The sequence below is a fragment of the Podarcis vaucheri genome (assembly GCF_965113315.1).
Source record: "Podarcis vaucheri genome assembly, chromosome: 2".
Taxonomy (NCBI): domain Eukaryota; kingdom Metazoa; phylum Chordata; class Lepidosauria; order Squamata; family Lacertidae; genus Podarcis; species Podarcis vaucheri.
Genome location: NC_138760.1, coordinates 107,914,990 through 107,940,972, shown reverse-complemented (window position 1 = coordinate 107,940,972; position 25,983 = coordinate 107,914,990). Strand labels below are relative to the sequence as shown.

The 25,983-nt window shown below is 43.3% G+C and overlaps 1 protein-coding gene across 5 annotated transcripts in view; it reads left to right on the top strand.

The window, feature by feature from the left end:
- PTPRG (protein tyrosine phosphatase receptor type G) overlaps positions 1-25,983 on the top strand; it is a 560,158-nt gene that overhangs the window by 359,796 nt on the left and 174,379 nt on the right. For all 5 annotated transcript variants that reach the window (XM_082209226.1, XM_082209223.1, XM_082209222.1 and 2 more), the window contains exon 5: positions 1,257-1,352. In XM_082209226.1, coding sequence (XP_082065352.1) covers positions 1,257-1,352 — 96 coding nt within the window. The remainder of the gene's footprint in view (positions 1-1,256; positions 1,353-25,983) is intronic.

Below are 25,983 nucleotides of genomic sequence, written 5' to 3'. Positions count from 1 at the left end.
GGAGCCACAGCCGAAAAAGCTCTAGTTGAGGCCAGCCTAACTTCTCTGTGGCCTGGGACCTTCAAGATGTTTTTATTTGACGACCATAAGTTTCTCTGTGGGGCATACCAGGAGAGGCGGTCCCGTAGGTACGAGGGTCCTAGGTCGTATAGGGCTTTGAAGGTTAAAACCAGCACCTTAAACCTGATCCTGTACTCCACCGAGAGCCAGTGCAGCTGGTATAGCACCGGGTGAATGTGATCTCGTAGCGAAGACCCGGTAAGGAGTCCTGCTGCAGCATTCTGCACCCGCTGGAGTTTCTGGGTCAGTCTCAAGGGCAGCCCCACGTAGAGCGAGTTACAATAATCCAGTCTGGAGGTGACCGTCGCGTGGATCACAGTGGCTAGGTCAGGACGAGAGAGGTAGGGAGCCAACTGCTTAGCTTGGCGGAGATGGAAAAATGCCGCCTTTGTTATAGCTGCAATCTGCACCTCCATGGAAAGGGAGGTGTCGAAGATTACACCCAAACTCTTAACGGACAGTGCTGGCACTAATTGCGCCCCGCGTAACCATCCAGCCACAGCTTCCAAACATCTGGTCAGTGTGTCTGGGGCCAAGTCAGGATGGCCATCCATCAACAGATAGAGTTGGGTGTCATCGGCATACTGATGGCAACCCAGCCCAAAACTCCGAACAAGCTGGGCGAGGGGGCGCATAAAGATGTTGAAAAGTATCGGGGAGTTACGCACCCTGAGGTACTCCACACACCAAGGAGTGGCGCGATGACAATTCCCCCCCAAGCGCCACCCTCTTTTAGCCATCTTAGTCACCCCAGATATGAGCTTGGCACACTTATTTGCATTTTCTGTATGTTGCAACAAATATAACTATCTTTTATGCATTTGCAAAATCATCCGAGTTGTGGCTAGTTACTTAATTCCTGCTGAGGCACCGCAAGAAAATGGCCATTGTGCCCTTGACCACAAATTAGTCAATTTATTCTTACTTTACTGTCTTACCTGAAATCCAGCATGTAGACCATCTTCCAACACATGGAGGTTTTCCATTCCCAACCTTCCTCTGACTTTGCCTTTCCCACTTACATCCATGCTTTCTCACCCTAGGAACTTGTTCCAGCCATCGGGGTTGGGGATTCAGACATCACGGAGCCAAAGATTTCGTCTTGGTCCTCCCTGGTCTACACACAACGCATTATTCATTGTCCCACCCTGGAGTCAATTTTGCAGCAAAATAAAATTCTTTCCATTTTTCCACAGATGCAGATTTATTTCTACAATCCTGATGATTTTGACAGCTTTGGGACAGCGGTCCAAGAGAAAAGAATAATAGGAGCCATGGCTGTGTTTTTTCAGGTAAGTTGCTCATTGACCCAAACTCTGTGAAGCCAAGAGGTGGCAAAGTTTTCCCTCCCCACACCTCCCTCCCCACACCTTTCTTTATCATTACTGTTGTTGTTGTTATTCATTGAATTGGTTCTGCTTTAATGGATGCATCTGTTTTCTCATTCACACCTGTCTAAATGAAGGATATTTTCTATTGTCTGCTGTGTGATTTAAAATGTAAATAAGTGTGTTTAGAAACATAATGGAAATCTTTGCATGAATTATTCTGATTTTTATAGCTGCTTGACTGGTGCACAGATTGGAGAACACATTTATCATAGAACTTACCTTGCTATTGAAGCATGTTGCTCAGGTTCTTGAAATATTAACGGGCCTCTTAGGCTGGAAGAAAACTTTAAATTCAGATGCAACTTGCCAGCATATTAATCAATATCCTCAGTTTTCCTGCCCTCCCTCCCTCCGCAATATCTCTCTCTCTCTCTCTCTCTCTCTCTCTCTCTCTCTCTCTTTACTGTAGTAGCATCTTATTATAAATTGTCATGGCAACTAAATATCTCAAGGAAATCAGGTTTTCCAAGTCAGTGGATTTATGGAGCCCCTTTTTATAAAATGCTTTTTGAAAGAATGTGAATGTTCGGTTAGCTCATTTACAGGTTCAGCACACCTGAGGACTTGCGGTACTTTACAGGGGCCGCTGCTTATGATGGCTGACAGGTCAAGTCAAATTGAAGGGCTGTTCAGCTTCTTTGTCTCATTATATAGGAGAAATGGTTTTCCTTTTCTGAGTAAAGGATAAATTAAGGTGAAAGTGACAGTACAACCTTCTTCCGATAGGCTATCGCAAATTCAGGTGCACATAAGCTATGCCTTTCAGTGGAACACGTCTCAAACAATACTCAAACTTTTGGGGAAAACACCGGTCTTTTCTTAGTCATTGTGTGGTGTGGAGGAGTGTGGTGGAGTCTCCTTCTTTGGAGGTCTTTAAGCAGAGGCTTGACAACCATATGTCAGGAGTGCTCTGATGGTGTTTCCTGCTTGGCAGGGGGTTGGACTCGATGGCCCTTGTGGTCTCTTCCAACTCTATGATTCTATGATTCTATTATTGTATTTGTTTTTACATTCTGCACTGCCTTAAGGGCTCGATTTCTTTTTACCACAATTGATAAAATACCAACATCTAGCCCAAATCAGTAAATATGCTTGATAGAAATCATTTTCTAAAAGTTCTTCTGTTTTATATGGCAAGATGGTTTTCTGCTGAAAGATCATTGGAAGATCAGCCATTAAGGGCATCTTTCTCTGCTTGTCAGTGTTTTCACTGCTTGGCTTGACCTACCTTGGAGATTGTAGTGGCATAGTAGGCAAGAGGCTTTCTTTCTTAGGAGCATAGGGTTAAGTCTAACCCTTAGAGTGAGCTCTTCTCATGCAATGGAACCCCACCCCACATGCCCTCCGCACCACCACCAAATCTGCTCCAGATGATTGCAGGGAACCCAGAGCAGATTTGAATAAGGTATGTGGGGGAAGGAGATGTAGGGGATGTTCTGATACATGACCAAAAGTTGGATACAACCTATAGGTAACACTATAAGTTATACTAGGAATGGGATTGTATTTTTTGTCAGTTGTGCTATGAAGCTAAACAAAAATCACTTTTATTACTGCTTTTTGAACCGGGCATTATTTTACTTTTGTAGGTGCGCTTTCTGTCTCTGACTTGATACTCACTTTGGTTATAATGTTGTTTTCTATTCATTTCCATTCATTTGGAAAAAGATAGTTTTAAAAATAAACCACTTGACATTAAACCAAGTGTTTCAACAGCTAGGAAGGTAATTGGCCAAATTAATTCAGTCAGAGATACCAGAGACAGAAAGGTGAAAATATTGTACTTTGTGAAACTTGCCTCCACAGTTATATATGTCTATAGACATTTATAAGGTGTAAAAAAAAAAGCACGTAGCAGCAGAGATTTCATGGAGTCAGTTTGCGATGGCAGGTGGTTAAGAGATTTTCATATTTGTTATCTTCTGCCACCTGATATACATGTAGCGTCTATTTTATTTCCAGAAGAAGTTGTCTTTTATTTAAAGTCATGAATGTGTCTTTTAAAGACACCATTGAACTGTGTTTTTATCTTAATAGAGCTTAGGAGCAATAATAAAAAGGAGCAGTGCTCTAAAATGTGTTGTAGGAAAAGATTTGTTGTGAGTCTTGGTCGATATAAATTGATTAGACACATGAACTCAGGTAGGGTGTGTTTTTGCTACTGCTGGTTTTATTCGTGTTTGATCATTTTTCCTTGTGTTCTGTTGTATTTTAATATATTTTTTGACGTACAATGCCTCAGGAGAGTTTGCTTTTAAAGGTGTCCTGTATCACTGTTAAATAGATAGCAGAAGTTGTGGGTGGGGGCTGGAGAATGCTGTGCTCCCTTGCATAGTGATGGGGCAGGGTGAGGCACATAGTCAATGGAGTTCCAGATTGGTGGCATTGGTTTTCCGGATGCTGCCACCATCAACGTGGAGTACCACCATCTTCTTTCACCACAGCACCATCCTGGTGAACCGCAGAACCTTAATCAATGGAAAAATTCTGTTTCACCTGGAAAGCGTAGGTTTCTAAGTTCAGTAAAACAATAAAGGTTATTTGTAGCATGCCTTTCAGCAATGTCAGGCCTTGTTATACAATCTAAAACCTTCTGGTGTGATTTAGTTGCAGATCCAAAGATCTTACCCATCCATATGTGTGAGCCCTATAAATAAGTAAGCATGAACTATATTTTGTTTCTATAGTCCCCTCCACATTCTGTGTGTGTGTGTGTGTGTGTGTGTGTGTGTGTGTGTGTGTGAGAGAGAGAGAGAGAGAGAGAGAGAGAGAGAGAGAGAGAGAGGTAGACAGGTGGGGTTCTGGTTTGAGCTAGCTTTCTGCAGATAGGAAGAATAAACAAGAATTTTTTTAAAAAATGAGAGGATACTCATGTATTTTGTTTACTGTTTATTTTATGTATAGCCCATATGTACAAATAAACAGCTTAATAAAACCAATAGTCAACAAAACTGGAGTAGTGAGATGCAGTGGGTTTTTCTGGGGGGGACGCAGGGGGACGCATACCCCTAAACATTTTGTGAATCTAAGTTTGGCCTCATTGAGGGGCAGTATTTCAATATGAGTAGGAAAATGAGAGTACCCCTAAACATTTTTTAGGGAAGAGGGGGGAAAGCACTGGTGAGATGCACTATTATACCTTCTTTCCCAGTCTCTATACATACACACTCGTCTTCTGGTGGATTTATCTGTAAGCCACTGTAAGACCCAATCTTGGCTGAAAAGCACATCCACCAACTGTGGATCATGGAGTGGATAGGAGACTTTGAATATTGCTATTGTATCTAGGCTACCAACAGAGGATATCAAGATCCATGTACTATGCACCAATTGGCTAAGGTGCATGCCTGAGACTTACAACATAGGAAATGATGACGGAGAATAGAATAGTTATGTAAATCTGGGAAACAAATTATAGTCGCCTCAGCTATGGGGCAATTCTGGTCTCAGTGTTCTATTGTTGGAGACGCTATATAGTGTGTCATATTAGCCAGACATAGCCAACTTCTCGTTCCTCCCACTTGCCAGAATTGGAGTTTTGGGAGGTCAGGATTTGGCCTAGTGGCTGGATCCACTTCTACACTCCTACCTCTCACTACTATGAAAAGGCTGCTTTATGGACTTGGATTTGCACTGTTATACTTTCACAATACCCACACAGCATGTGAATATCCTCCTCATCACCTGTCTACTGAGTCTATGGATATATGATTCCATATCATGGCTCTGTTTTACTACTTGGCTTAAAAGTTTAGTTTAGTTGTGTTTTTTTAAAGTAAAAACTAGTGGAAACTAAATCTGCAAAGTGCGGGTGGGGGAATTAAGTGACCAGTGTTTAGAGTTTCAAATATCACAAAGCTTTGAAAGTCATGCTGAATATCAGAATATATTTCCCTGAGTTCCTGTAGGCTATTTCTATGCTCCATTTGGTTTCCATTGTGGTTGTAATCTCTGCTGCATATTGCATGCTGAAGCATCTCACTGTGAGTGGGAGTTAGTGAACCATGTCTTAGGAAGACCTCATGAAATAAAAAGGTTTCTCCCTAAGCTATTACAGGTTGAATGCTCCTTTTAACCTTGTTTTATGCAGCATTACGGAAATATTCTTACTATTACGGAGATTTCACTGTAATCTCTGCCTGGACACTTCTAAATTAAAAAAGAAGTCCCCCTCACCCTACCCCGTGGACTTGCTGCTTTTATACCCCTTTGCATACAAAAATACAAGGCATCGGAGCGCCAGTAATTCAGAGCTATTAATAACAATTAGTGCCAGACATAGTTTACCCTGTACATTTTTTTAAACGTGTCATTGTGAGACCTTGTTAATACAGTGGCCTCTTACACATCACCGAAAAGGACATTGATTAGCATAGTATCTGCATATGCTAATTCATACATATCGATACAGGTGCCGAAATAATCATTAGAATTTAAAGAGGAATGCAGTTTATTTCTTTCCATACTGAGGAAGATTACCAGGTGCTGTTGATGGGCAATTGCAAGGCTTCTGCTCTCCTTTGAGTTTTTTTACCTTTAATCTTGGACAACACAGCTCTTCAAAAAGAAGGTTCCTTCAGATAAGAATTGTTCTCTGTAAAATAGGACACTACACTGGTACCTAAGGTTAAGTACTTCATTCTTTCCAGAGGTCCGTTCTTAACCTGAAACTGTTCTTAACCTGAAGCACCACTTTAGCTAATGGGGCCTCCCGCTGCTGCTGCACCGCCGGAGCACGATTTCTGTTCTCATCCTGAAGCAAAGTTCTTAACCTGAAGCACTATTTCTGGGTTAGCGGAGTCTGTAACCTGAAGCGTATGTAGCCTGAAACATATGTAACCCGAGGTACAACTGTATAGCCTCCCCACAGATTGCCATTCAGCCTTAGGCAGAAGAGCTGCAGAAAGGGGATCCCTTCTAAGGAATAGGTTCTACTGTACAACTGCTCTTACTGTCGAAATATTTCTCCTAATGCTCAAGCAGAATTTTACCCACTTGTAACTTGAGCCAACTTTAGACCTGCTCCCTTGAGCAGCAGAGAACGTTATCTTAGCAATTGTTAACAGTGTCATTTAAGTGGCACCGCATGGCAAGGCAGAGAAAAAAGTGCCTTGCCTAAACCCACGTTCTTTGCCACTACTGCTCTCTCTCAACTCTTTAGCAATAGCTGCAAATCTTTTCTTTATATTTATATTCTATATTTAGTGTTACATTGTACCATGTAATTATTGGTGGCACTTTTAAAAATTAAGAACCCTCAGGGTTGGTTTTTTTGTTGGTTTTTGTTGGGTCTTGTTTAATAATTTAGCGTTAGCTATATTAAAGTCTTCTTACTCAGTTCATTAGGTTTCAAGGACAATTGGCAACAGCCAGTACATTGGGATTGAAATGAGTGAAATAAAAAGATATTATTGCACCCTTATTTTGTTAGCAATGAGTGCATATCCCACCGTTCAGCCCTTAGAAGGGCCTGTGAGGTGGCTTGCAGTTTTATAAAGAAAGGCAGACGTTGATATTTACAATTACAATTTAAAAAAACAGAGCTGTGAAACGTATGGGCAATCAGAGAGCTTTGCGGCACATTAAAAGAGCCAACCATTTTGTTATGGCAGAATTTTGTTCAGTTGGTCCCTTCATGGTTTGTCTGCCTGCTTGTGTGAAGGGAAGAGGAAAGCAGGGGTGTTCAGGCTGCATACACTAGCACACAACTAATTCACATTGTGGCTCACTAAACCATACTTTAAGGCTTAGTGCTACATCCAAATGGTGGCGATACTGGGCAAGATATCTTATAGGACCCCTTGTACTAGTTTCCAAGCTGCTTTTAGAATTTGAGAGGCATGTAAACAGTCGCTTCGGGGGTTCTGAGTGGCAACTTCTTGGGTAAAATTCAATTGTGGATTGTGACTGTGGACTATATTTTTAAATGTTCTCCGAATATCCCACTCAGAAATGTCACTTCCAGCAGCTGTCAGTACCGCTGACCTGATGAATGAATAAAATTACAAGGTTAAATATAAAGAAAAATCTGTACAGCTGCAAGCTGCATGTGTCCGTAGGTGCTTAGCTTACTTTGTTTCAGAATGTGGTTACACACTCCAAGCGGCAATTTTATCAAAATAGCTCTGCAGGGGCTTCGCTGCCTCTCCTCAAGGATTTCAGCCAACCTTCTTTTTCAGCTTGGAAGTAAAAGAATGTTTTGATCTCAAATCCTGTGAACTATGAACAAGGTGTAAATATTAAAATTTACATCACATATGAATTTTGTTATTTAACGGCCATTTCTAGAACACATTTAGGCTTATGTTTAATATTCATGCCAAGCTCAGGTAGGTGGCTGTTCAATTGGAGTTCGATTCATTGTCTTCTTCTTCTTTGGCAATCACTCGTAGCCAAGATTGTCTTCCATAAACACAGTTTTAATAGTGAGTCTGTAAGTGACTGTGGAGGCCAATATTGGATCCACACGCCCTTCCACAGTGGGGACATTGTAGTTCAGGCTAGACAAGGCAGATTGGAATTTGGCTCGTAAGTGAGGTCACACAAACCCCTCCATGCAGTTGGGCAGAGTCTCTTTCACTGAGGAACTCCACCCATGTACATCTATATTGGCTTAGAACTTCTTCCAAAGCCCTTTGAATCTATGGATGTTGGGAAAGTGTGGTGGCAGTGGGTTGGGCTAGATTACACAGTGCACTCCACACATTCTTTCAACATGTGGATGCGATCTTGTGAACCCTTCTTCTACAAGTGATTTGTTCATTAATACGATTGCACATGTTTCATCACCTCAAGTGTTTTCAAGTTCTTCTCATTTATCTTCACAGCACATTTGATGTCACGTAGGAGTCTGCAGCCTGAATCAGTCTTGACAACATTGAGCTTGGTGGACTAATGGTCTGGTGTGCTATAAGACAAGTCTCTTGTTCTTTTATTCCTTCCTCACTCAGGTGGAAAGGTAGAGACTTAACCATGGCCAAGCTAAGGCTAAACAAGCAACAGAGGTGTTGCTTTAAATAAGGGAGCCATGCTTTTAAAGACAGTTAAGCAGGAAGCAGCTTTGTAGCAAAATTTCATTTCAAACATGAAGCCTTAGAGAAGAACATTCACCTCAGAGGAATGTACAGATAGAAGAGCCTTCTTGACGCTGTTTACTAAACTTTTTTATAATTTTACTGACTTTCTCTTGTCACAATTCTCCTTTACGCTTACAGGATTCTAGACTGTAAGTTTCCATATTTTGCCCTCAGTTTAGGCCAGGGTTTCCCAAACTTGGGTCTTCAGCTGTTTTTGGACTACAGCTACCATCATCCCTAGCTAACAGGACCAGTGGTCAGGGATGATGGGAACTGTAGTTCGAAAACAGCTGGACACCCAAGTTTGAGAAACGCTGGTTTAAGCCATTATAAACCCCACGTAGGCATGTCTAAGTCTGATAATATCTTTATCTGCTGTCACCATAAAGTCTTGAACCTGTGTCCTTTAGCTGAGAGTGTGGTTCGGTGGTATTTGGGGATGGGAATTTCTTTACCATGCAGCATTTAAAAGTGGCAGGATTCAACAGGTTCTTTTTCAACCATTCTCCAAAAATTTGTACCACTCTACCTACTTTTTTGGGGATGTGGGTGGCGCTGTGGGTTAAACCACAGAGCCTAGGACTTGCCAATCAGAAGGTCGGCTGTTCGAATCCCCGTGATGGGGTGAGCTACAGTTGCTCGGTCCCTGCTCCTACTCACCTAGCAGTTCGAAAGCACGTCAAAGTGCAAGTAGATAAATAGGTACCGCTCCTGCGGGAAGGTAAACAGCGTTTCCGTGCACTGCTCTGGTTCACCAGAAGCGGCTTAGTTATGCTGGCCACATGACCCGGAAGCTGTACGCTGGCTCTCTCGGCCTATAGAGCGAGATGAGCGCCACAGCCCCAGAGTCGGCCATGACTGGATGTAATGGTCAGGGGTCCCTTTACCTTTACCTACTTTTTGGAAGATAGGAGTGCCTGGCGTGCTCTGGTCCATGGGGTCACGAAGAGTCGAAAACGACTAAACAACAGCAACCTACTTTTATCCTGCTGAGGAATTTATGCAGTTGCCATGATCAGATAGTCCAGTAAGCATCTGGAAATACATGATCCAGGACAGAGTAGGAACAGAGAGGAATGAATAAATATTAGGAAAGGGGTGTTGGGTTAGGCAGAGTTCAAAATCAAAGCATAGAAGGCATAATGGAGGAAAGCAAGCGGACTGCAGCCACAATACCAGTAACTGATTGCTGATATCAGGAAACCATGAAGTTTATTTAGGGCAGCGTTCTCCAACCTGGAGCCCTCCAAATATTTTGAAATCTAGGGCATCCATTCCAACTGGCTGTAGAAGATTGACCAAAGGACTACTGTAGAAAATGCTACTTGTAACAAAATGCTACCTTGGAAGAAAAGAGGGCTGTGTTGTTCCCTTTCCTTTCTAACCTGATGGACAGGTGCTTCAGCCTGAGGATGGACCTGCATGTGACATGTAGTTTCATGATTTTGAGGTGGGGGCTTGTTTATGCAATGCTGCCCCTGCGGCTGTAGTTTGACCTTGAAAACCAGAACAGAGTGAGAAGGGCTTTTGAACTCTCCCTCCCTTCCTCAAAATTACAGCAAAGGGAGAGTGTGAGTGAGTGAGTGAGTGAGTGAGTGAGTGAGTGAGTGAGAAAGAGATGCTTTAACACCTTCTAGGTAAAATATACCAGTACTGTACATATATCTCTTTCTAATGCACTTTAGCAGTCTCCTGACCTCAAACCATGACTTAGTTCAGTGGCATCCAGTATTGAGACTCCAGAGAAATGGTTGATGATGGAACATTGTTGACATATATAAGAATTATGTTTGTGTAAATAAAAAAATTCCTTCCAGTAGCACCTTAAAGACTAACTAAGTTAGTTCTTGGTATGAGCTTTCATGTGCATGCACACTTCTTCAGATACACTGAAACAGAAGTTGCCAGATCCTTCTATATAGTGAGAAGTTGGGGAGGGGTATTACTCAGAAGGGTGGTGGGAATGGGAGATTGGCAGATAGCTGAGATGAGCCTGTTGACGACTCTTAACGACTGTAATAGGTCTTACAGGAAAAGGCAAGGGGTGAGAGGGTGAGAAATGGCTTAGTCATGTATAATGGGATAAGAATCCAATGTCTTTGTTCAAACCAGGTCTCTCCATATGTTTGTGTAGTTATGCAAGCAAGAGTGCTGAGTGGTGTCCGAGATAACTTGAGTTGCTAGTTTGATCGTGTGTGTGTGTGTGTGTGTGTGTGTGTGTACACACACACACACACACACACACACACACACACACCTTGTTTTGTTTATTCTTTTCTGCCTGTGCTCTGCCAGCAGGCATTCGGAGTCCTTGGATCATGATGGCAGCAACCTGCTGTGTTCTGAACTTTTCTATCCACAGGTTGACTGTGTGGTGTAAGAAGATAACATTCTATAAGTGCACATTTAGAGCTCCCTTTTGTGGTATGAACAGTTGCATGGTAAATTTCAGTACAGCACGGGAACATGAAAACTCATACCTTGGCTGCGTTGTCTCCAAAATGTAATATCATGATTTGAAATCCCGTTGTGGAGTGAGACTCTTAATGCCTGTTGAATTACAGCATGCACAATATCAGAACACACACCTGTGCAGTGTCGATGGAGATTTATCATAATGTCAGTTCTTTTCTTTCATTGGGTTATTTAATAAATTTATATATCCTCCCCTTTCATCTAAAAGCCACGGGACAGTTTACAACATACAATATAATGAAACAATATAATGTTTTATAACAGAATGCTCATTAAATGCAAAAAAATTAAAACTGTTATGTAGATACAATTCATAATAATAAGCATAAGCAATACATAATGAACAGCAATGTCGCCCTATTTACAGTGTCAACCCAGCAATGAAGTTCGCAACTCAGCCCCTGAAAAATACAAGATAAATAGTGTAAGTTATTGTCTCTTCATCTCAGGTACAACTATAAAACATTAATAACAGCAGCGTGATGAAAAATATCGGGGGGGGGGCAGCACCATACCTAAAATGTAGAAATAGTGCACAAAGTGCAAATACTTCTCTCCCTCTACAACATTAGTTCTTAATCCTACCTCACCACAGAAAATGACAGACCCTCTCATCTCTCATCTGGGTGCTTTCTTTTCTTCTCAGTCTCTCTCTTTCACCCTGGGAGATGTCCACTTCTGCACTTTTCTCTCGTGGTCCTGTCGCCATCTATCTGCCACTTTCAGGGGTTTGCGTGTTAGAGAATCACCAATTCATTCATATATATATATATATATATATTTGCTTTCGTAGATTTTCACGGGTACAGGAATGCAGGTTTTGGTGTCTTCGGGTGTCTTCCCGTGTAAGAGTCGGGGTGTCTGTGCGACGTTTCGACGAGGTCTCACTCGTCATCTTCAGGCTGGTGCTTTCGGCTTCTTGTTACTGGAACAGAGCAGAATCTGGTGTTTGAGTTCCTATAAATACTGTTGAGGGGTGTGGTGTATAGCCTCCAACGTTCTGGGCAGAGAGGAAGTTCCTAGATTAGTGTGCCTTTTCTTCTTTTGTTCCTTAATTACTTGAGGGATATCTTGAGTGATTTCATGAGTGATATTCTGAATACCACTGGGTGGGTCATTAAGTGTAGATTAGTTGCTAAAGCTTTCGTGTCTTGACCTCTTGAGCTTGTGAAGAGTTTTTCTGAGAAGATGGCTGTGCTGCATTTAGTTGTGCTCTGGCTTGGCTTCGTGTATAGGGGCGAGCTGTGGTTTTGTGCCTTGTGCCAGCCAGATCTGTGTAGGGATTGCAGGGGGGTGCAGCATCCGGAGGTGCCACTATAGTTTGGCTACTGGATGGAGTCTGTAATATGTCTGTGGAGAGGGTCTGGGTTTGGGTCTGGTGTGGTTGATTGGTGACGGCGTTCTGTGTGCCTCTGGTTCTGGTGTCGGTTTTTGTGGGGAGGGCTAATTTCCAGATGTCTGGCAGGCGGGACGTGTCGTCACGCTTGTTCATGTTGTGAGGGTGTTTCTCTATCTCGATGGCTTCCATGATTATTCTCTTGTGGTGATGTTCCATGTTAAAGAGCAATTTGGAATCTGCAAAATTAATTTCGTGTCCTGTTTCTTTCATGTGTTGGAAAAGAGAGGAAGTTTTTTCTTCTTTTTTGACGGCATTCTTGTGTTCTGCGATACGTGCATTTATTCGTCTGTTTGTTTGTCCAATGTACGTGGCTGGGCAGACTTTGCAGGGTATTTCATAGACCCCTTGGTTTTCCAGCTGGATTTTGTCTTTTGGGTTTCTGAGGATATTAGCTATTTTTTGGTTGGTGCAGAAGGCTGTTTTGATATTGTGTTTATGGAGGATTTTGCTAATTTTGTCTGTAGTGCCCTTGATATAAGGAAGAAGGGCCATGCCATTGTTTTCTTCTGTGTCTTGGTTTTTGGGGGGTGTTTCTTTTTGGATTAGCTTCGTAACCCTGTTTTTCTGGTATCCATTGGCGATTAACACATTTGAGAGATTCTGTAACTCAGTTGTCAAGTGGTCTTTGTCAGCCAGGCGTTTGGTTCTGGAGATGAGAGTCTTGGCTACGGAGTTTATTTGTGCAGGGTGGTGGTGTGATTGTGCATGTAAGTAGCGGTTGGTGTGTGTTTTTTTCCGGTAGATAGTGTGTCCTAGGGAGCCATCAGGTTTTTTGTAGATTAGGACGTCAAGAAAGGGGAGTTGGTTGTTGTCTTCTATTTCCATAGTGAATTGTATTTTGGGGTGTAGGCTGTTGAGATGTGTGAGGAAGCTATCTAGTTTTTCTTTCCCGTGTGGCCAAATTACAAAGGTGTCGTCAACATATCTGAGCCAAAGTTTGGGTTTGTGTTCTGACTTGTCTAAAGCATTGGTTTCAAAGTGTTCCATGTACAAATTTGCGATGACCGGTGAGAGGGGTGATCCCATAGGTGCTCCTTCTATCTGTTTGTATCTTTGTCCATTGTGGATGAAGTACGTGTTGGTTAGGCAGTGGTTGGTCAGGTCCAGGATGTATTTGGGGGGGTTGTATTTGTTTTGAATGGCTGTCAAGGCTTCATTAATGGGCACTTGAGTGAAGAGAGATACAACATCGAAGCTCACAAGTAGGTCATCGGGATGTAGGTATTGCTTCTTTATTGTTTCTATGAACTGGAAGGAGTTAGTAACGTGTGAAGCGCCGTCACCAATCAACCACACCAGACCCAAACCCAGACCCTCTCCACAGACATATTACAGACTCCATCCAGTAGCCAAACTATAGTGGCACCTCCGGATGCTGCACCCCCCTGCAATCCCTACACAGATCTGGCTGGCACAAGGCACAAAACCACAGCTCGCCCCTATACACGAAGCCAAGCCAGAGCACAACTAAATGCAGCACAGCCATCTTCTCAGAAAAACTCTTCACAAGCTCAAGAGGTCAAGACACGAAAGCTTTAGCAACTAATCTACACTTAATGACCCACCCAGTGGTATTCAGAATATCACTCATGAAATCACTCAAGATATCCCTCAAGTAATTAAGGAACAAAAGAAGAAAAGGCACACTAATCTAGGAACTTCCTCTCTGCCCAGAACGTTGGAGGCTATACACCACACCCCTCAACAGTATTTATAGGAACTCAAACACCAGATTCTGCTCTGTTCCAGTAACAAGAAGCCGAAAGCACCAGCCTGAAGATGACGAGTGAGACCTCGTCGAAACGTCGCACAGACACCCCGACTCTTACACGGGAAGACACCCGAAGACACCAAAACCTGCATATATATATATATATATATATATATACACACACACACACACACACACACACATATATATATAATATAAGTTTTGAAGAGAACATTTATTTTTTTATAAAAACCTTAGCCAAATCTGCCCATTATTTTTTCGGTGTTGCTTTGGGGGGATGTCTGTGTGTGTGTGTAGGGGGTATATCTAAAAAAGTGGCCCTAACATTATTTTTCTACAAATCTGTCTTTCAAACGTAGGAACCAGGTGCATCAGAGCTCAGTAAGTGCTTCAAAATGGTGTTTGAAAAGTGGGGTCAGAACAAAAATACGCTATAGATTATCCCATTGAAGGTAAAATCATGTGTACAATGCTATGCTGGAACTGGTTCTTATAGCTTTTTTGTTTTTGTATTCAATTACCAATCAAATCAATTCAGATCAGCTTATTTTCTGCCACGTTTCATGAAGATGTTGTGTAAGATACTGAAATTCAAAACAAATTCCCTTGTGTTGCATTTGCAAGCCTATATGCAAAATTGTTCTATTTTAGGGAGTAATTTTTATTCGTGCCATCTTTTCTAGAATTCAAGCCCTTTTTGTAACATTAAAGCTTGCATTTCAACTTATTCAGTTCATGAATAGCTAGCCAAGCAATATAAAAGAACATGAAGCTCTCAAACCCCTAAAAGTCACAAGGGAGAGAGAAAGAAGGTTTCCATAATGGAGAAATTTGTGATACGCTGGTTTCAGCTGTGAAGTCCCCAGAAAGTTTATTGTGTAGCTGGTTCCTGGGCACTGTCATTGTTTTGTATGGAGATATGTGTGAGGTATCCAGTCCTTTTTGAGAGGTGATGGGATATTCCATTAGAAAATAAGTGACAGTCATTGATTAAAATAATTCTTCCTGTTAATGCCTTTGTTTGCACATAACACTAAGCCAAACCATGACTTGGCAAACGTGTAGCTCCTAGACAGGGGTTTGCAGCTGCTTTGCTCTTCCCTGGTCATTTTGGTCCCGAGCTCCACTGAGCTAAGCCATGGTTCGGCTGAGTGTGTTATTTGAACCTGGGCCTGTAGTTTAGTTCTTGCAGACAAATTATGAGCTGTAAACCATAGGGCAAACCTTGGTAGCAGCTCTCAAGGAGCCTGCTGTAACGTTTGCTCATTCACACTCAGCCATGGTTTGGTTTGTGTGAACCAGTCCAATGTTTCACATGGCCCACCCAAGAGATGGGGTGAAGCACCTCAGGTGGTGGAAACACAAGAGGTGATGCCCCGACCACCCTACCGCTTCCACCATCAGTGAAATTTTGGTGAGAGGAAGACATTCCAGCGAACAGCATTGCTACTTCTCTTCCCTGCCCCGTGTCAGAGAAGATGAACCCCAAGGCCTTGCAGAATGCCCCCACTCTCTCCAACTTTTGGTGAGAGGGGTGCATTTCACTGGTGGTGCAAATGGGGCAGGTGGGCGGTAGGTGGCACATTCCCATTTTGCTTCAGGCGGTGAAACGAGATGGGCTATATTGTTGGGGGCAGTATGCTTCTGAATTCCAGCTGCTGGAAGTTGCTGGAATCAGGCCCTGCTTGAGGGCTTCCCATAGGGAGAGTGCAGTTCTCATCGACATCTGGTTGGCCACTTTGGGAACCGGATGCTGGAGGAGATAGGTCACTGTCCTGATCTGGCAGGCTGTTCTTATGTGCATGCAGTTTAAAACTTTGCCACACGTTTAGCTATGGGGCCTTTGTGGTGAGGGTGCAAGGTGTCTTCAAAGTGTTGGTGCTGACCTTTAAAGCCCTAAACGGCCTCGGCCCAGTATACCTGAAGGAGCATCTCCACCCCCATTGTTCAGCCCGGACACTGAGGCCCAGCGCTGAGGGCCTTCTGGCGGTTCCCTCCCTGTGAGAAGCAAAGTTACAGGGAATCAGGCAGAGGGCTTTCTCGGTGGTGGAATGCCTTCCTATCAGATGTCAAAGAAATAAACAACTATCTGACTTTTAGAAGAAATCTGAAGGCAGCTCTGTTATGGAAGTTTTTAATGTTTGATGAATTATTGTATTAATATTTTGTTGGAAGCCACTCAGAGTGGCTGGGGAAACCCAGTCAGATGGGCGGGGTATAAATAATAATTTTGTTGTTGTTGTTGTTGTTGTTGTTGTTGTTACTTGGCACAACAACAAAAATGCTTTTGAACAGTAAGTCTCTAACATAAGAAGAGACTGCTGGAGCAGTGGCCCATCTGGTTGAACACGCTGTTCTCACAGTGGCCAACCATTAGCCCATGGCAAACCCAAAATAAGTACCTGAACACAACAGCCATCCTGCCCATTTGTGATTCCCAGAAGCTGATATTCAGCAGCACAAGTTGGTATTTGTTTATACTGGCATGTGTTCTTGTAGCTCAGGCACATTTGCTCTTGGTTTGCCATGGATTGAAATGGCCCTTGTGCTGCTCCATAGCTGGTTTTTCTGTGCTTCTACTTGTTATACATTTCAAACAGAAAGTGACATAATAAGTATTTCGCTGAGCAACTGAACAGCAGCATATTTTGCCTCCCGCTCACTTTGAGACCATTGCCTCATTTTCCTTGCGTACAAAAGAGAGAAAGCCCATAGTCATTAGGAGGCTTCTTTCCTTGGTTGGCTCTGTGTGTTTTGTGCATATGAAAGTGTGGAATTAACTGTAGGGTTTTTCTTGTTCGTTAAATTGGACTTACTAGGATAATGCAATTGTTTTTGTAGCATTTGGGGACCATCTCACAAAAGTCGTCCTTTTGGTGAAAGTGTGTGACATATGTGAATATTTGTATTTGTGTTGTTTAGGTTGCCAAAAGCAGGACTACCCAACTGCTCTGCCTTCCAGGCATTGTTGGACTTCCATCCCCCATCATAATCTTTGACGGTTGGCCATGCTGGCTGGGGCTAATGGAAATTGGTGTCCAGCATAAACCCTTAGTCTAAGATGAAATATTTCCAGATAATCTGTTTTTCTAAATGTTTTTCATGCATGATTGCATTTGCTATTTAGAGAGCATACATACTAGCATGCCAAAAATACATTTAGTAGACATTAATTACCGTATTTTTCGCTCTATAACACGCAGATTTTTTCTCCTAAAAAGGAAGGGGAAATGTCTGTGCGTGTTATGCAGCGAATGTGTGGTCCCTGGAGCCGAAAAATAAGGCAAAAATCAAACCGCGCTTCAGGGAGAAGGGAGCTCCGTGAGACAGGAAGTTGCTGCTTTCCTGCATTCTGCCTCAGGGTCTTACTGCCCACCCTCCTCTGTTTCGTTACTGTGTTTGCTCAAATGGAACAAAGAGCAGGGAAAGCCCCTCCCCTCCAGGCAAGCAGAGGGGAAAAGCAGACTGTCGCTCCTTCCTCTCTGTGCTCCGCTCCTTCCTCTCTGTGCTCCGGTGCTGCTGAAAACATGCAGGTGGGAGAGAGAGAGAGAGAGAGAGAGAGAGAGAGAGAGAGAGAGAGCTGGCTGGCTTGGGTGGGTGCGTGGGGGAAACTTTTGCCTTCCTTTCCTCCCTCCCGTTATACCCCACTCCTGCATTCTTAGCCCTTCTGTGTTTTTCCTTCCCTCCCCACTTAAAATGTGGTTAAAAAGCATGGATCCACATGGATCCTAAGGATTTTTGCACTGGGTCACCCCAAATTCACCATCAGAGCACATAGCATGTCCATGGCTACAGCCTGCCCCCCAAAAATCATGCACCCACTGTTGCCTGGGGCTGCAATGGTGCAAAAATGTGGTTAAAAAGCATGGATCCACATGGATCTTTGCATTGTGTCACCCCCAAATTCACCACCAGAGAACATAGCATGTCCATGGCTGCAGCCTGCCCCCCCAAATCATGCACCCACTGTTGCCTGGGGCTGCAACGGTGCAAAAATGTGGTTAAAAAGCATGGATCCTCAGGATCTTTGCATTGGGTCACCCCCAAATTCACCACCAGAGAACATAGCATGTCCATGGCTACAGCCTGCCCCCCCCCCAAATCACGCACCCACTGTTGTCTGGGGCTGCAATGGTGCAAAAACGTGGTTACAAAGCATGGATCCACATGGATCCTCAGGATCTTTGCATTGGGTCAGCCCAAATTCACCATCAGATCACATGTCTGTGGCCACAGCATGAAGCACAAAAATGATACATCCACTGTTTCGTTCAGAATATTTTTTCCCTTGTTTTCCTCCTCTAAAAACGATGTGCGTGTTATGGTCAGGTGCGTGTTATAGAGCGAAAAATACGGTAGTTAGAAAATTGCATTGGTGTCCTTTTACATCCTTAACCCCCTTCCTTTCCTCTTTCTTTTTTTAAAAGTGTTTTTCATTGTTCATTGTAAATTTACAATTTCTCTTATTGAATGACCCTTTTTTATTTTCTAATGCTGGGAAGTGAAGCTAGCATAGGAATATTTATAGACCCTATTAATGTCTGCGTTTGAAATACAGTCGTTTGTTACCTTGTGAATTAAATCTCATGCGTCTTTAATAGAAATTACTTTTGTGGCCGTACAGCAAAAGATATTCAATTTGATAGCCTATACTTTAGGAGTACGTTTCATTAGCAGAGTTTCACAAACAATACTTGGCTGTCTAATATGTACAAATTACAGTAGTCAGTCACAGCAGTCATATTATCTTCACCCCAGTGTGATTTGGGAGATGATTGATAACTAGGATGCCTGCTGATTATAATGATTAGAATAAAAGAAATTAGTTAGACATTCCCTAACTGTAGTAATTCTTGGCGCTTTTTGCATTTTATGCTTTACCACATATCATGGGCCCTGACAGTTTAAGCATTTTTAGCTTGGTAAAAGAGACCCGCTTTTTATTTCACTATTTAAAAAATGCTTTTAAGATACATGCATAAAGCAAAATCCAAGAAGGGTAGATGGACCCTGCATAGAGAGAGTCAGATTACGTGCATAATAGAGCCTGGTATCTTGGCATGTCAGCTTCCTGCAAGCTTGCAGAGGTGGGTGAGACTCCAACAGTGGCGTAGCGTGGGTAGTCAGCACCCGGGGCAAGGCAAGTAATTTGCGCCCCCTAACCCGTGGATTTGCGCCCCCTAACCCTAACCCCCAGATGTTGCGCCCGGTGCGGCTGGCCCCCCTGCACCCCCCACGCTATGCCACTGGACTCCAACAAGGTGCATTGGTTTCCCCCGGTGCCATTGACCCCCCCCAAACCACCCACCACTTTGGTTAGCCACAATACCTTCCAGTGCCCTGGGGCACTGTGGGGAAATTATTATTTTCATTTATATACTGCCCATGTGTCAAAATTAAAAAGGTGTGCAGCTCACAGCTGCCCACTGCTGCTGCTGCAGGAAACAGGAAGGGAAACAATACCTAGAAGAAATAACCAAAGGGAGATGAGCTTGTCTGCTTTTGGATTTCCACTGCTGCAACTTCAAGGCCCAACTAGCTGTGTATGGGAACTGCTCTATACCAATTGTGTTCCCCAGAAACTGACATGCCGAGACATACCCCCTCCAATTCTGGGGGTGGTATAGAGCCATCATAGGTAGTTGCCTTTGAGGGACTTCTTCTCCCTGAATATGGTCCAATCCCCTTTAAAAGCCATCCAAGTTAGCAGCGGTCACTGCAGGAATGCATAGATGTTATAAGATGCCAAATGTTAATAGAGCTTTGGAAGAACACAACTGCCACTTCCATACCCTCCGAATGTCTGTATTTTCCAGGGACAGTCCGGGAATTATGAAAACCATCCCCAGAATGTCCCGTCGACCTGCTTGTCCTGAGCAGCAGCGACGGCAAGGGAGCACCCCATTTTTCTTTCTATAAATCTACCAAATAATAAAATGAAATTGGGATTGAGGGGTGAGGGGGGGTGCTGTGTCCTGTTGGTGCAGCCGTGCTGGCACTCCCCCTTCTTCTGACAGGAAATGCTGTGCAGGGTGGATGACAAAAAACAGGGGGTCGAGGAGGGTTGGTGGGCGGGGGGAGTGAGATACGTATCTGTTTTCATCTGAGAAACGTTGGAGGGTATGCACTTTCATCACCAGAATTAACGTTCCGATGATCCAAAAGCTAACTTTGTTTAAAACTGATGCTGTTTCATTAGAAAAAGAAAGATGAAATCCTGGAGCAAAGCCATGGCTTAAAAGGAGAGATGTGCTGAGGCACAAAGATTAGAAGACAGCGGCTAGGACTTTGTAGGGGAAATGTTTTAATTTTTATTTTTTTTTACTTTATTCTCTCTCTCCCTGCTAGTTCATTGTCGTTTGCCCTTTAGAAGACAGCTTTGTTCTCCTGTACAGTCTATCTCATTCTTGGGGTGGGGAGGGAATCGTTATTTTCTCTAATCAAGGCCATCGTTTTTTTGCCTTTTGTTGGAAGTACAAGATCATGCTGTGTGCTCACTGGAAGCTCTTGCCCTGCTTTGCCCACACCAAGCCAGAGCAAGCCAAAGGGCAGGAGCATTAGGAGATGAAACCCAGTTCCTTCAAATGCAAACCACCAGCACCACCTCGGTGGCTTGGCTGGCATATGACATTCACCTTCGGCATAGCTATACAAGAACGAGACTGAGTAAGCCATAGACTTGTGTGCCCTCACTGTCCTCCTTCTCCAGGACAAAACAATGCATGCAAACTAAGGAGATGTGTAATTCAAATCATTTATTTCATTATAGTGGTGCCCCGCAAGACGAATGCCTTGCAAGACGAAAAACTCGCTAGACGAAAGGGTTTTTTGGTTTTGCGTTGCTTCGCTAGACAAATTTCCCTATGGGCTAGCTTTGCAAGACGAAAACGTCTTGCGCTTTTTTTAAAAAGCCGCTTGAAGAGGCGCAGTTGCGACGGACCGTGCTTCGCAAGACGAAAAACATCGCAAGACGAAAAGACTCGCGGAATGAATTATTTTCGTCTTGCGAGGCACCACTGTACTTGGGATGCTCTAGCTGAGATTCCTGCATTGCAGGGTTTTGGACTAGATTAGCCTTGGGGTCCCTTCTATGATTCTATTCAGAGTGCCAAATTTGGGGTACTAGATATTTGGGTTTTACTTTTTGCTTCTGGTGTAAGAGGCCAAAAAACCCTACTGAAAATGAAGTTATTTTTGAAAGCCTTATATTATACTGAAGTGGCTATGCAAGAGTCCCCTAAGATGGCAAAGTGGGTAGAAATCAAGAGTGTCATATGTAACGTTAAATGGCAAACTGTTGCTAGCCATGTTAGTGGACAAGCCATGATCTTGTCCACTATCAGTTTATATCAGTTGTTTAAACCAACCAGAGTTTAAACCACCAGTCTCACCTAAGTCCTCTACTGTCTAAATACAGTGATACCTCGGGTCAAGTACTTAATTCATTCCAGAGGTCCGTTCTTAACCTGAAACTGTTCTTAACCTGAAGCACCACTTTAGCTAATGGGGCCTCCCGCTGCTGCCGTGCTGCTGGAGCACGATTTCTGTTCTCATCCTGAAGCAAAGTTCTTAACCCAAGGTACTATTTCGGGGTTAGCGGAGTTTGTAACCTGAAGCGTATGTAACCTGAAGCGTATGTAACCCGAGGTGCCACTGTAAAGGCTAAACCACAGTGTTTATGGCATGGGTAGGCAAACTAAGGCCCGGGGGCCCAATCGCCTTCTAAATCCGGTCCGTGGACGGTCTGGGAATCAGCGTATTTTTACATGAGTAGAATGTGTCCTTTTATTTAAAATGCATCTCTGGGTTATTTGTGGGGCCTGCCTGGTGTTTTTACAGTCGCAGAATGTCTACACTTATTTAAAATGCATCTCTGGGTTATTTGTGGGGCATAGGAATTTGTTCATCCCCCCCCCGCCCCGCAAAAAAAAATAGTCCGGCCCCCCACAAGGTGTGAGGGACAGTGGACCGTCCCCCTGCTGAAAAAGTTTGCTGACCCCTGGTTTATGTGCTACAGGCACCGTAGCTGTAGACATATCAACAATTCTGGGGCAGAACTGTGGAGCTTCCATACATCAATATAACAAGTTGAGAGACCATTGGCCCATCTAGCTTAGTACTGTCTCCACTGACTGGCAGTGTCTCTCTGGGGTTTCAGACAAGGGTTTGATCCACCCCAGCCTTATGATGCTGGGGAGTGGACCTGGGATCTCCTACATGGACGGCTGAGCTGTGGCCTGGTCCCTTATGGTGATGAGTCATAGTGGTGAGAAAAGATGACTAGATCCTCACGGGCCACTGCAGTTCTTCCCACTAGCAACAGCTCATGAAATCAGGGTGTTTACTAAATTTAAGCTGAAGAAATAACGTTACAACTCTCACAGACCCAAAGTTGCCCAGTTTCTGCTGGTATTGCTTCTAATAAACAATGCAAGCAACAGACAGAACTGCTTGGATAGCATACCAAAACATCTAAAATCATATCCTGGACAACAGGGTATGCATTTTTAATGCCTATAAAGCACCATTCTAAGATTGTGTTTTAGAGTTTTTCACGTCTGATTCTTAAGGAATAAAAGATGTATAGAAAATACATTATTTATGAATTAACCAAAGTTATCCCTTAGGCAGAGAGTACTTTCACCAACTGCATTTTAGCAAGGCATGAAAATCAGCTGCAGCTGAAACATTTTCCCCACAAGCTATAATTTATTGACATCCCGCAGGAGCGTGACCTCATATGTGATATCAATCAAGCAAGCAAGCAAGCATCTATCTATATCTATCTATCTATCTATCTATCTATCTATCTATCTATCTATCTATCATCTATTTATTTATTTCGCAATTAAATATTTCAATCTAAAATTGCTACTTTTATGGAGACCTGATGCCCCCTTTTGGCATAATCTAGAGGACTGCACTGATAAGACTGCTGATAGTGGCCAAGACTTTTTCAAAAACAGAGAACTGGACTTAATTTTAAACACCAACACCATTGATTGATTGATTGATTGATTGATTGATTGCATACAGCGAGATTCCCCACCTTTTTCTCCAAGGAGCTCAAGGTGGTGTAGATGGTTCTTTCCCATCTCATTTAATCCCCACAACGAATTCGTCAGATAGGTTAGGCTGAAAGGCAGTGACTGGCCCAAGGTCACCCAGTGAGTTTCATGGCTGAGTGGGGATTCAAACCCTGGTTTCCCAGGTCCTAGTCCAGTACTCTAACCACTATACCACACTGGCTCTAAGAACTGGACTTAATTGATGGTTGGGAAGCACCCAGAGTTAAAGAACTGCCTAGATGTATCTTAACCGTTGTTTCCGTTCCTCTTCCCCCTTTCTTTCTTGCAGCTTTGTGCACCACAAAAATGTGAAATTTGTGTTGTAGTGACATGCCCTTAGTCCATAAGTTTGAAAAAGTTAATTAATAACTATTGTGGGTTTTTTAAACAATATCCACAATTGCTTTATTAAACTTAGAAACAAACCTGTTAAAAACTTCAAGTGCTAAATGTTCCTGTTTATTTACAATCTGTTTTATATTCAGCTGTCCTTTTCCGGCTGTTAAAACATGTTGCCAGATTATTTGGGCCAGGGTGAGAGGTATTTTGCATTAATTTTGTGATGTGTGAGAGCAATTGTTCCTCAGTAAATAAGCCATCACTTGTACAAACAAGTGTACATGTATCTTGATAAGATTGGGCGTCACTGCTGGTTTATTTACATATCCGAAGTGTATGCTTCCCCCCCCCCATCATAGATAATCAAGGGTTAGTGGAAAACAAAGTAGGGGAAGGGATGTGACAGGGATGGGGGGCAGATATTATTGGACTTAAGCCCTCATCATCCCCCGTCACCCTGGCCCCAATGGTAAGGGATGGTGGATATGGAAGTTCAACTGTATTAGGACCACAGCTTTCTCATCTCCAGGATATAAGCTGAAAGCCTGACAGGAAAACCAGACATTGAGTACTGCCTGTATAACCAAGTTCTCATATTTGAAATCCTCAGTATGAAAAAGGCCTCAAAACACATCACCTGTAAGGCAGATAGTAAATTCGTAACAAAACCTGGCAGTCACCAGCAGGGTTCTCCTGTGACATGCTACCTTCCACCCTTTCCATCCTTTGGACTCATGGGGAGAGGTCCTGTGCTTCAAATTACAGTGGAGGAGGGAAGATTTCAGGGGTAGGTTGTAGCTGGAGAGGGAAGAACTGCCCCTTCCCAACTACCCCCTTCCAAAAACACCCACTCCGCTGCAATTGTGGTTATGTGCTGCAGGGTACCCACAACAGTGTCCCTAGTTTTCAGGTGTGCCTACTAGCCGCGGTTGCTAGATAGTGGGTAGAATCATGTTGTTTCATGAAAAGGAAGGAAATCAGCCAAAGTTTAGAAGATACCTAAAAGATTGTTGCAAGAAAACTATATTTAACACCACAAATAGTTTAGCAAAGTGTTGATTAGAATGCAACAGTGCATTCAGTGAATGTTTTGTCAGATGCGCGCGAGTGCGCGTGCACACACACACACATATGTATGTACACCAGCATGGTGTAAACCTGTTCTTAAGTGTTTTTAACCACAAATGAAGTTCCGCCTTGCCATTTAAGAAAGCTATCCAAGCATCTACCATACACTTGTAATGAAACATGTAGTCTTAATAATGTAATACAGTGGTACCTCAGGTTACATACACTTCAGGTTACATACGCTTCAGGTTACAGACTCTGCTAACCCAGAAATAGTGCTTCAGGTTAATAACTTTGCTTCAGGAACGGAGCCTGTGAACAAGGAGATTCGGTGGGCACCTGAAGCGCCCCCCTTTACCGCAGAAAGAGCCTTTTTAAAGGCTCCGGAACGACAACGGGGAGCGCGGTGCTGAGAATCGCTACCCAGCCCGCAGGGTGAAGCCGCGTCGCCATTAGTGGAGAGCGCCGATTCCTTCCTGAATAATTTGGACAAAAAGGACCCGTGAGTAAGATTGAACCTCTATTCGTGTCAAAACTACTTGAAATTAGGCTGAAAACGGGAAAGGCGAAAATTAAGGAAGTCTGCCTTCCCCCGACTGCATGACAATTAAAGCAACGAAAGTTACTAAGCTGCATCCGTATGGGATATTGTTTTTAACTGCTTGAATCCGACATCTGGACTTTGACTATCCCCTCTAGCTTGCAGGGCAGAGGGGAGGAAAAAGCGACTTTATAAGCTGCATGATCAATTTAAAGGAAAAGGAAATTCTCTGCAGCCTCCAACCTGGCACAAACTGCTTATAAGATAAAAGAACACTGAACTGACTCTAGATTCCTGTGAAAGTAACAAAGTGGAAGTCTTACTGCTTACTTGTTACAAAGTTTTGGGACTCTGTGGCTACAATATATCAGGGAAGGCTGGGACTGTATCTATTGGGAAAGTGGTGTCGCAATATACATATAGAAGCCTCCTGATATATTTGCTTTTTAAATACTCTTTGTCTTTGTTTGTGGACATTTTGATTTGCTCCCTCTAGAGGGTAAATTAAAAGTTGCTACACCTTGGGACAGTGGAATTTTCCTTTAGGAGAAGGCTCCCGTGGGAAACGACCTTGGGATATGAGTGGCCCAGCAGACGAGATAAGCACGAGAGCCAAGACAAGGCAACATCAACAACAGCTACAGCAACAAAAGAAAAGAGGCTCGATCTCAGGCATAACCCCTACAGTGACAACAGGACAAGAAAAAGGCACAGCAGTCTCCATGGATGCAGTGTCGCAAGCCCTTCTTAAGATAAACCAATCCCTGGAGAATCTAACAAAGCAGACGGCAGAAAACACCAAGAAATTGACAGAGAATTCACAGAAATTGACAG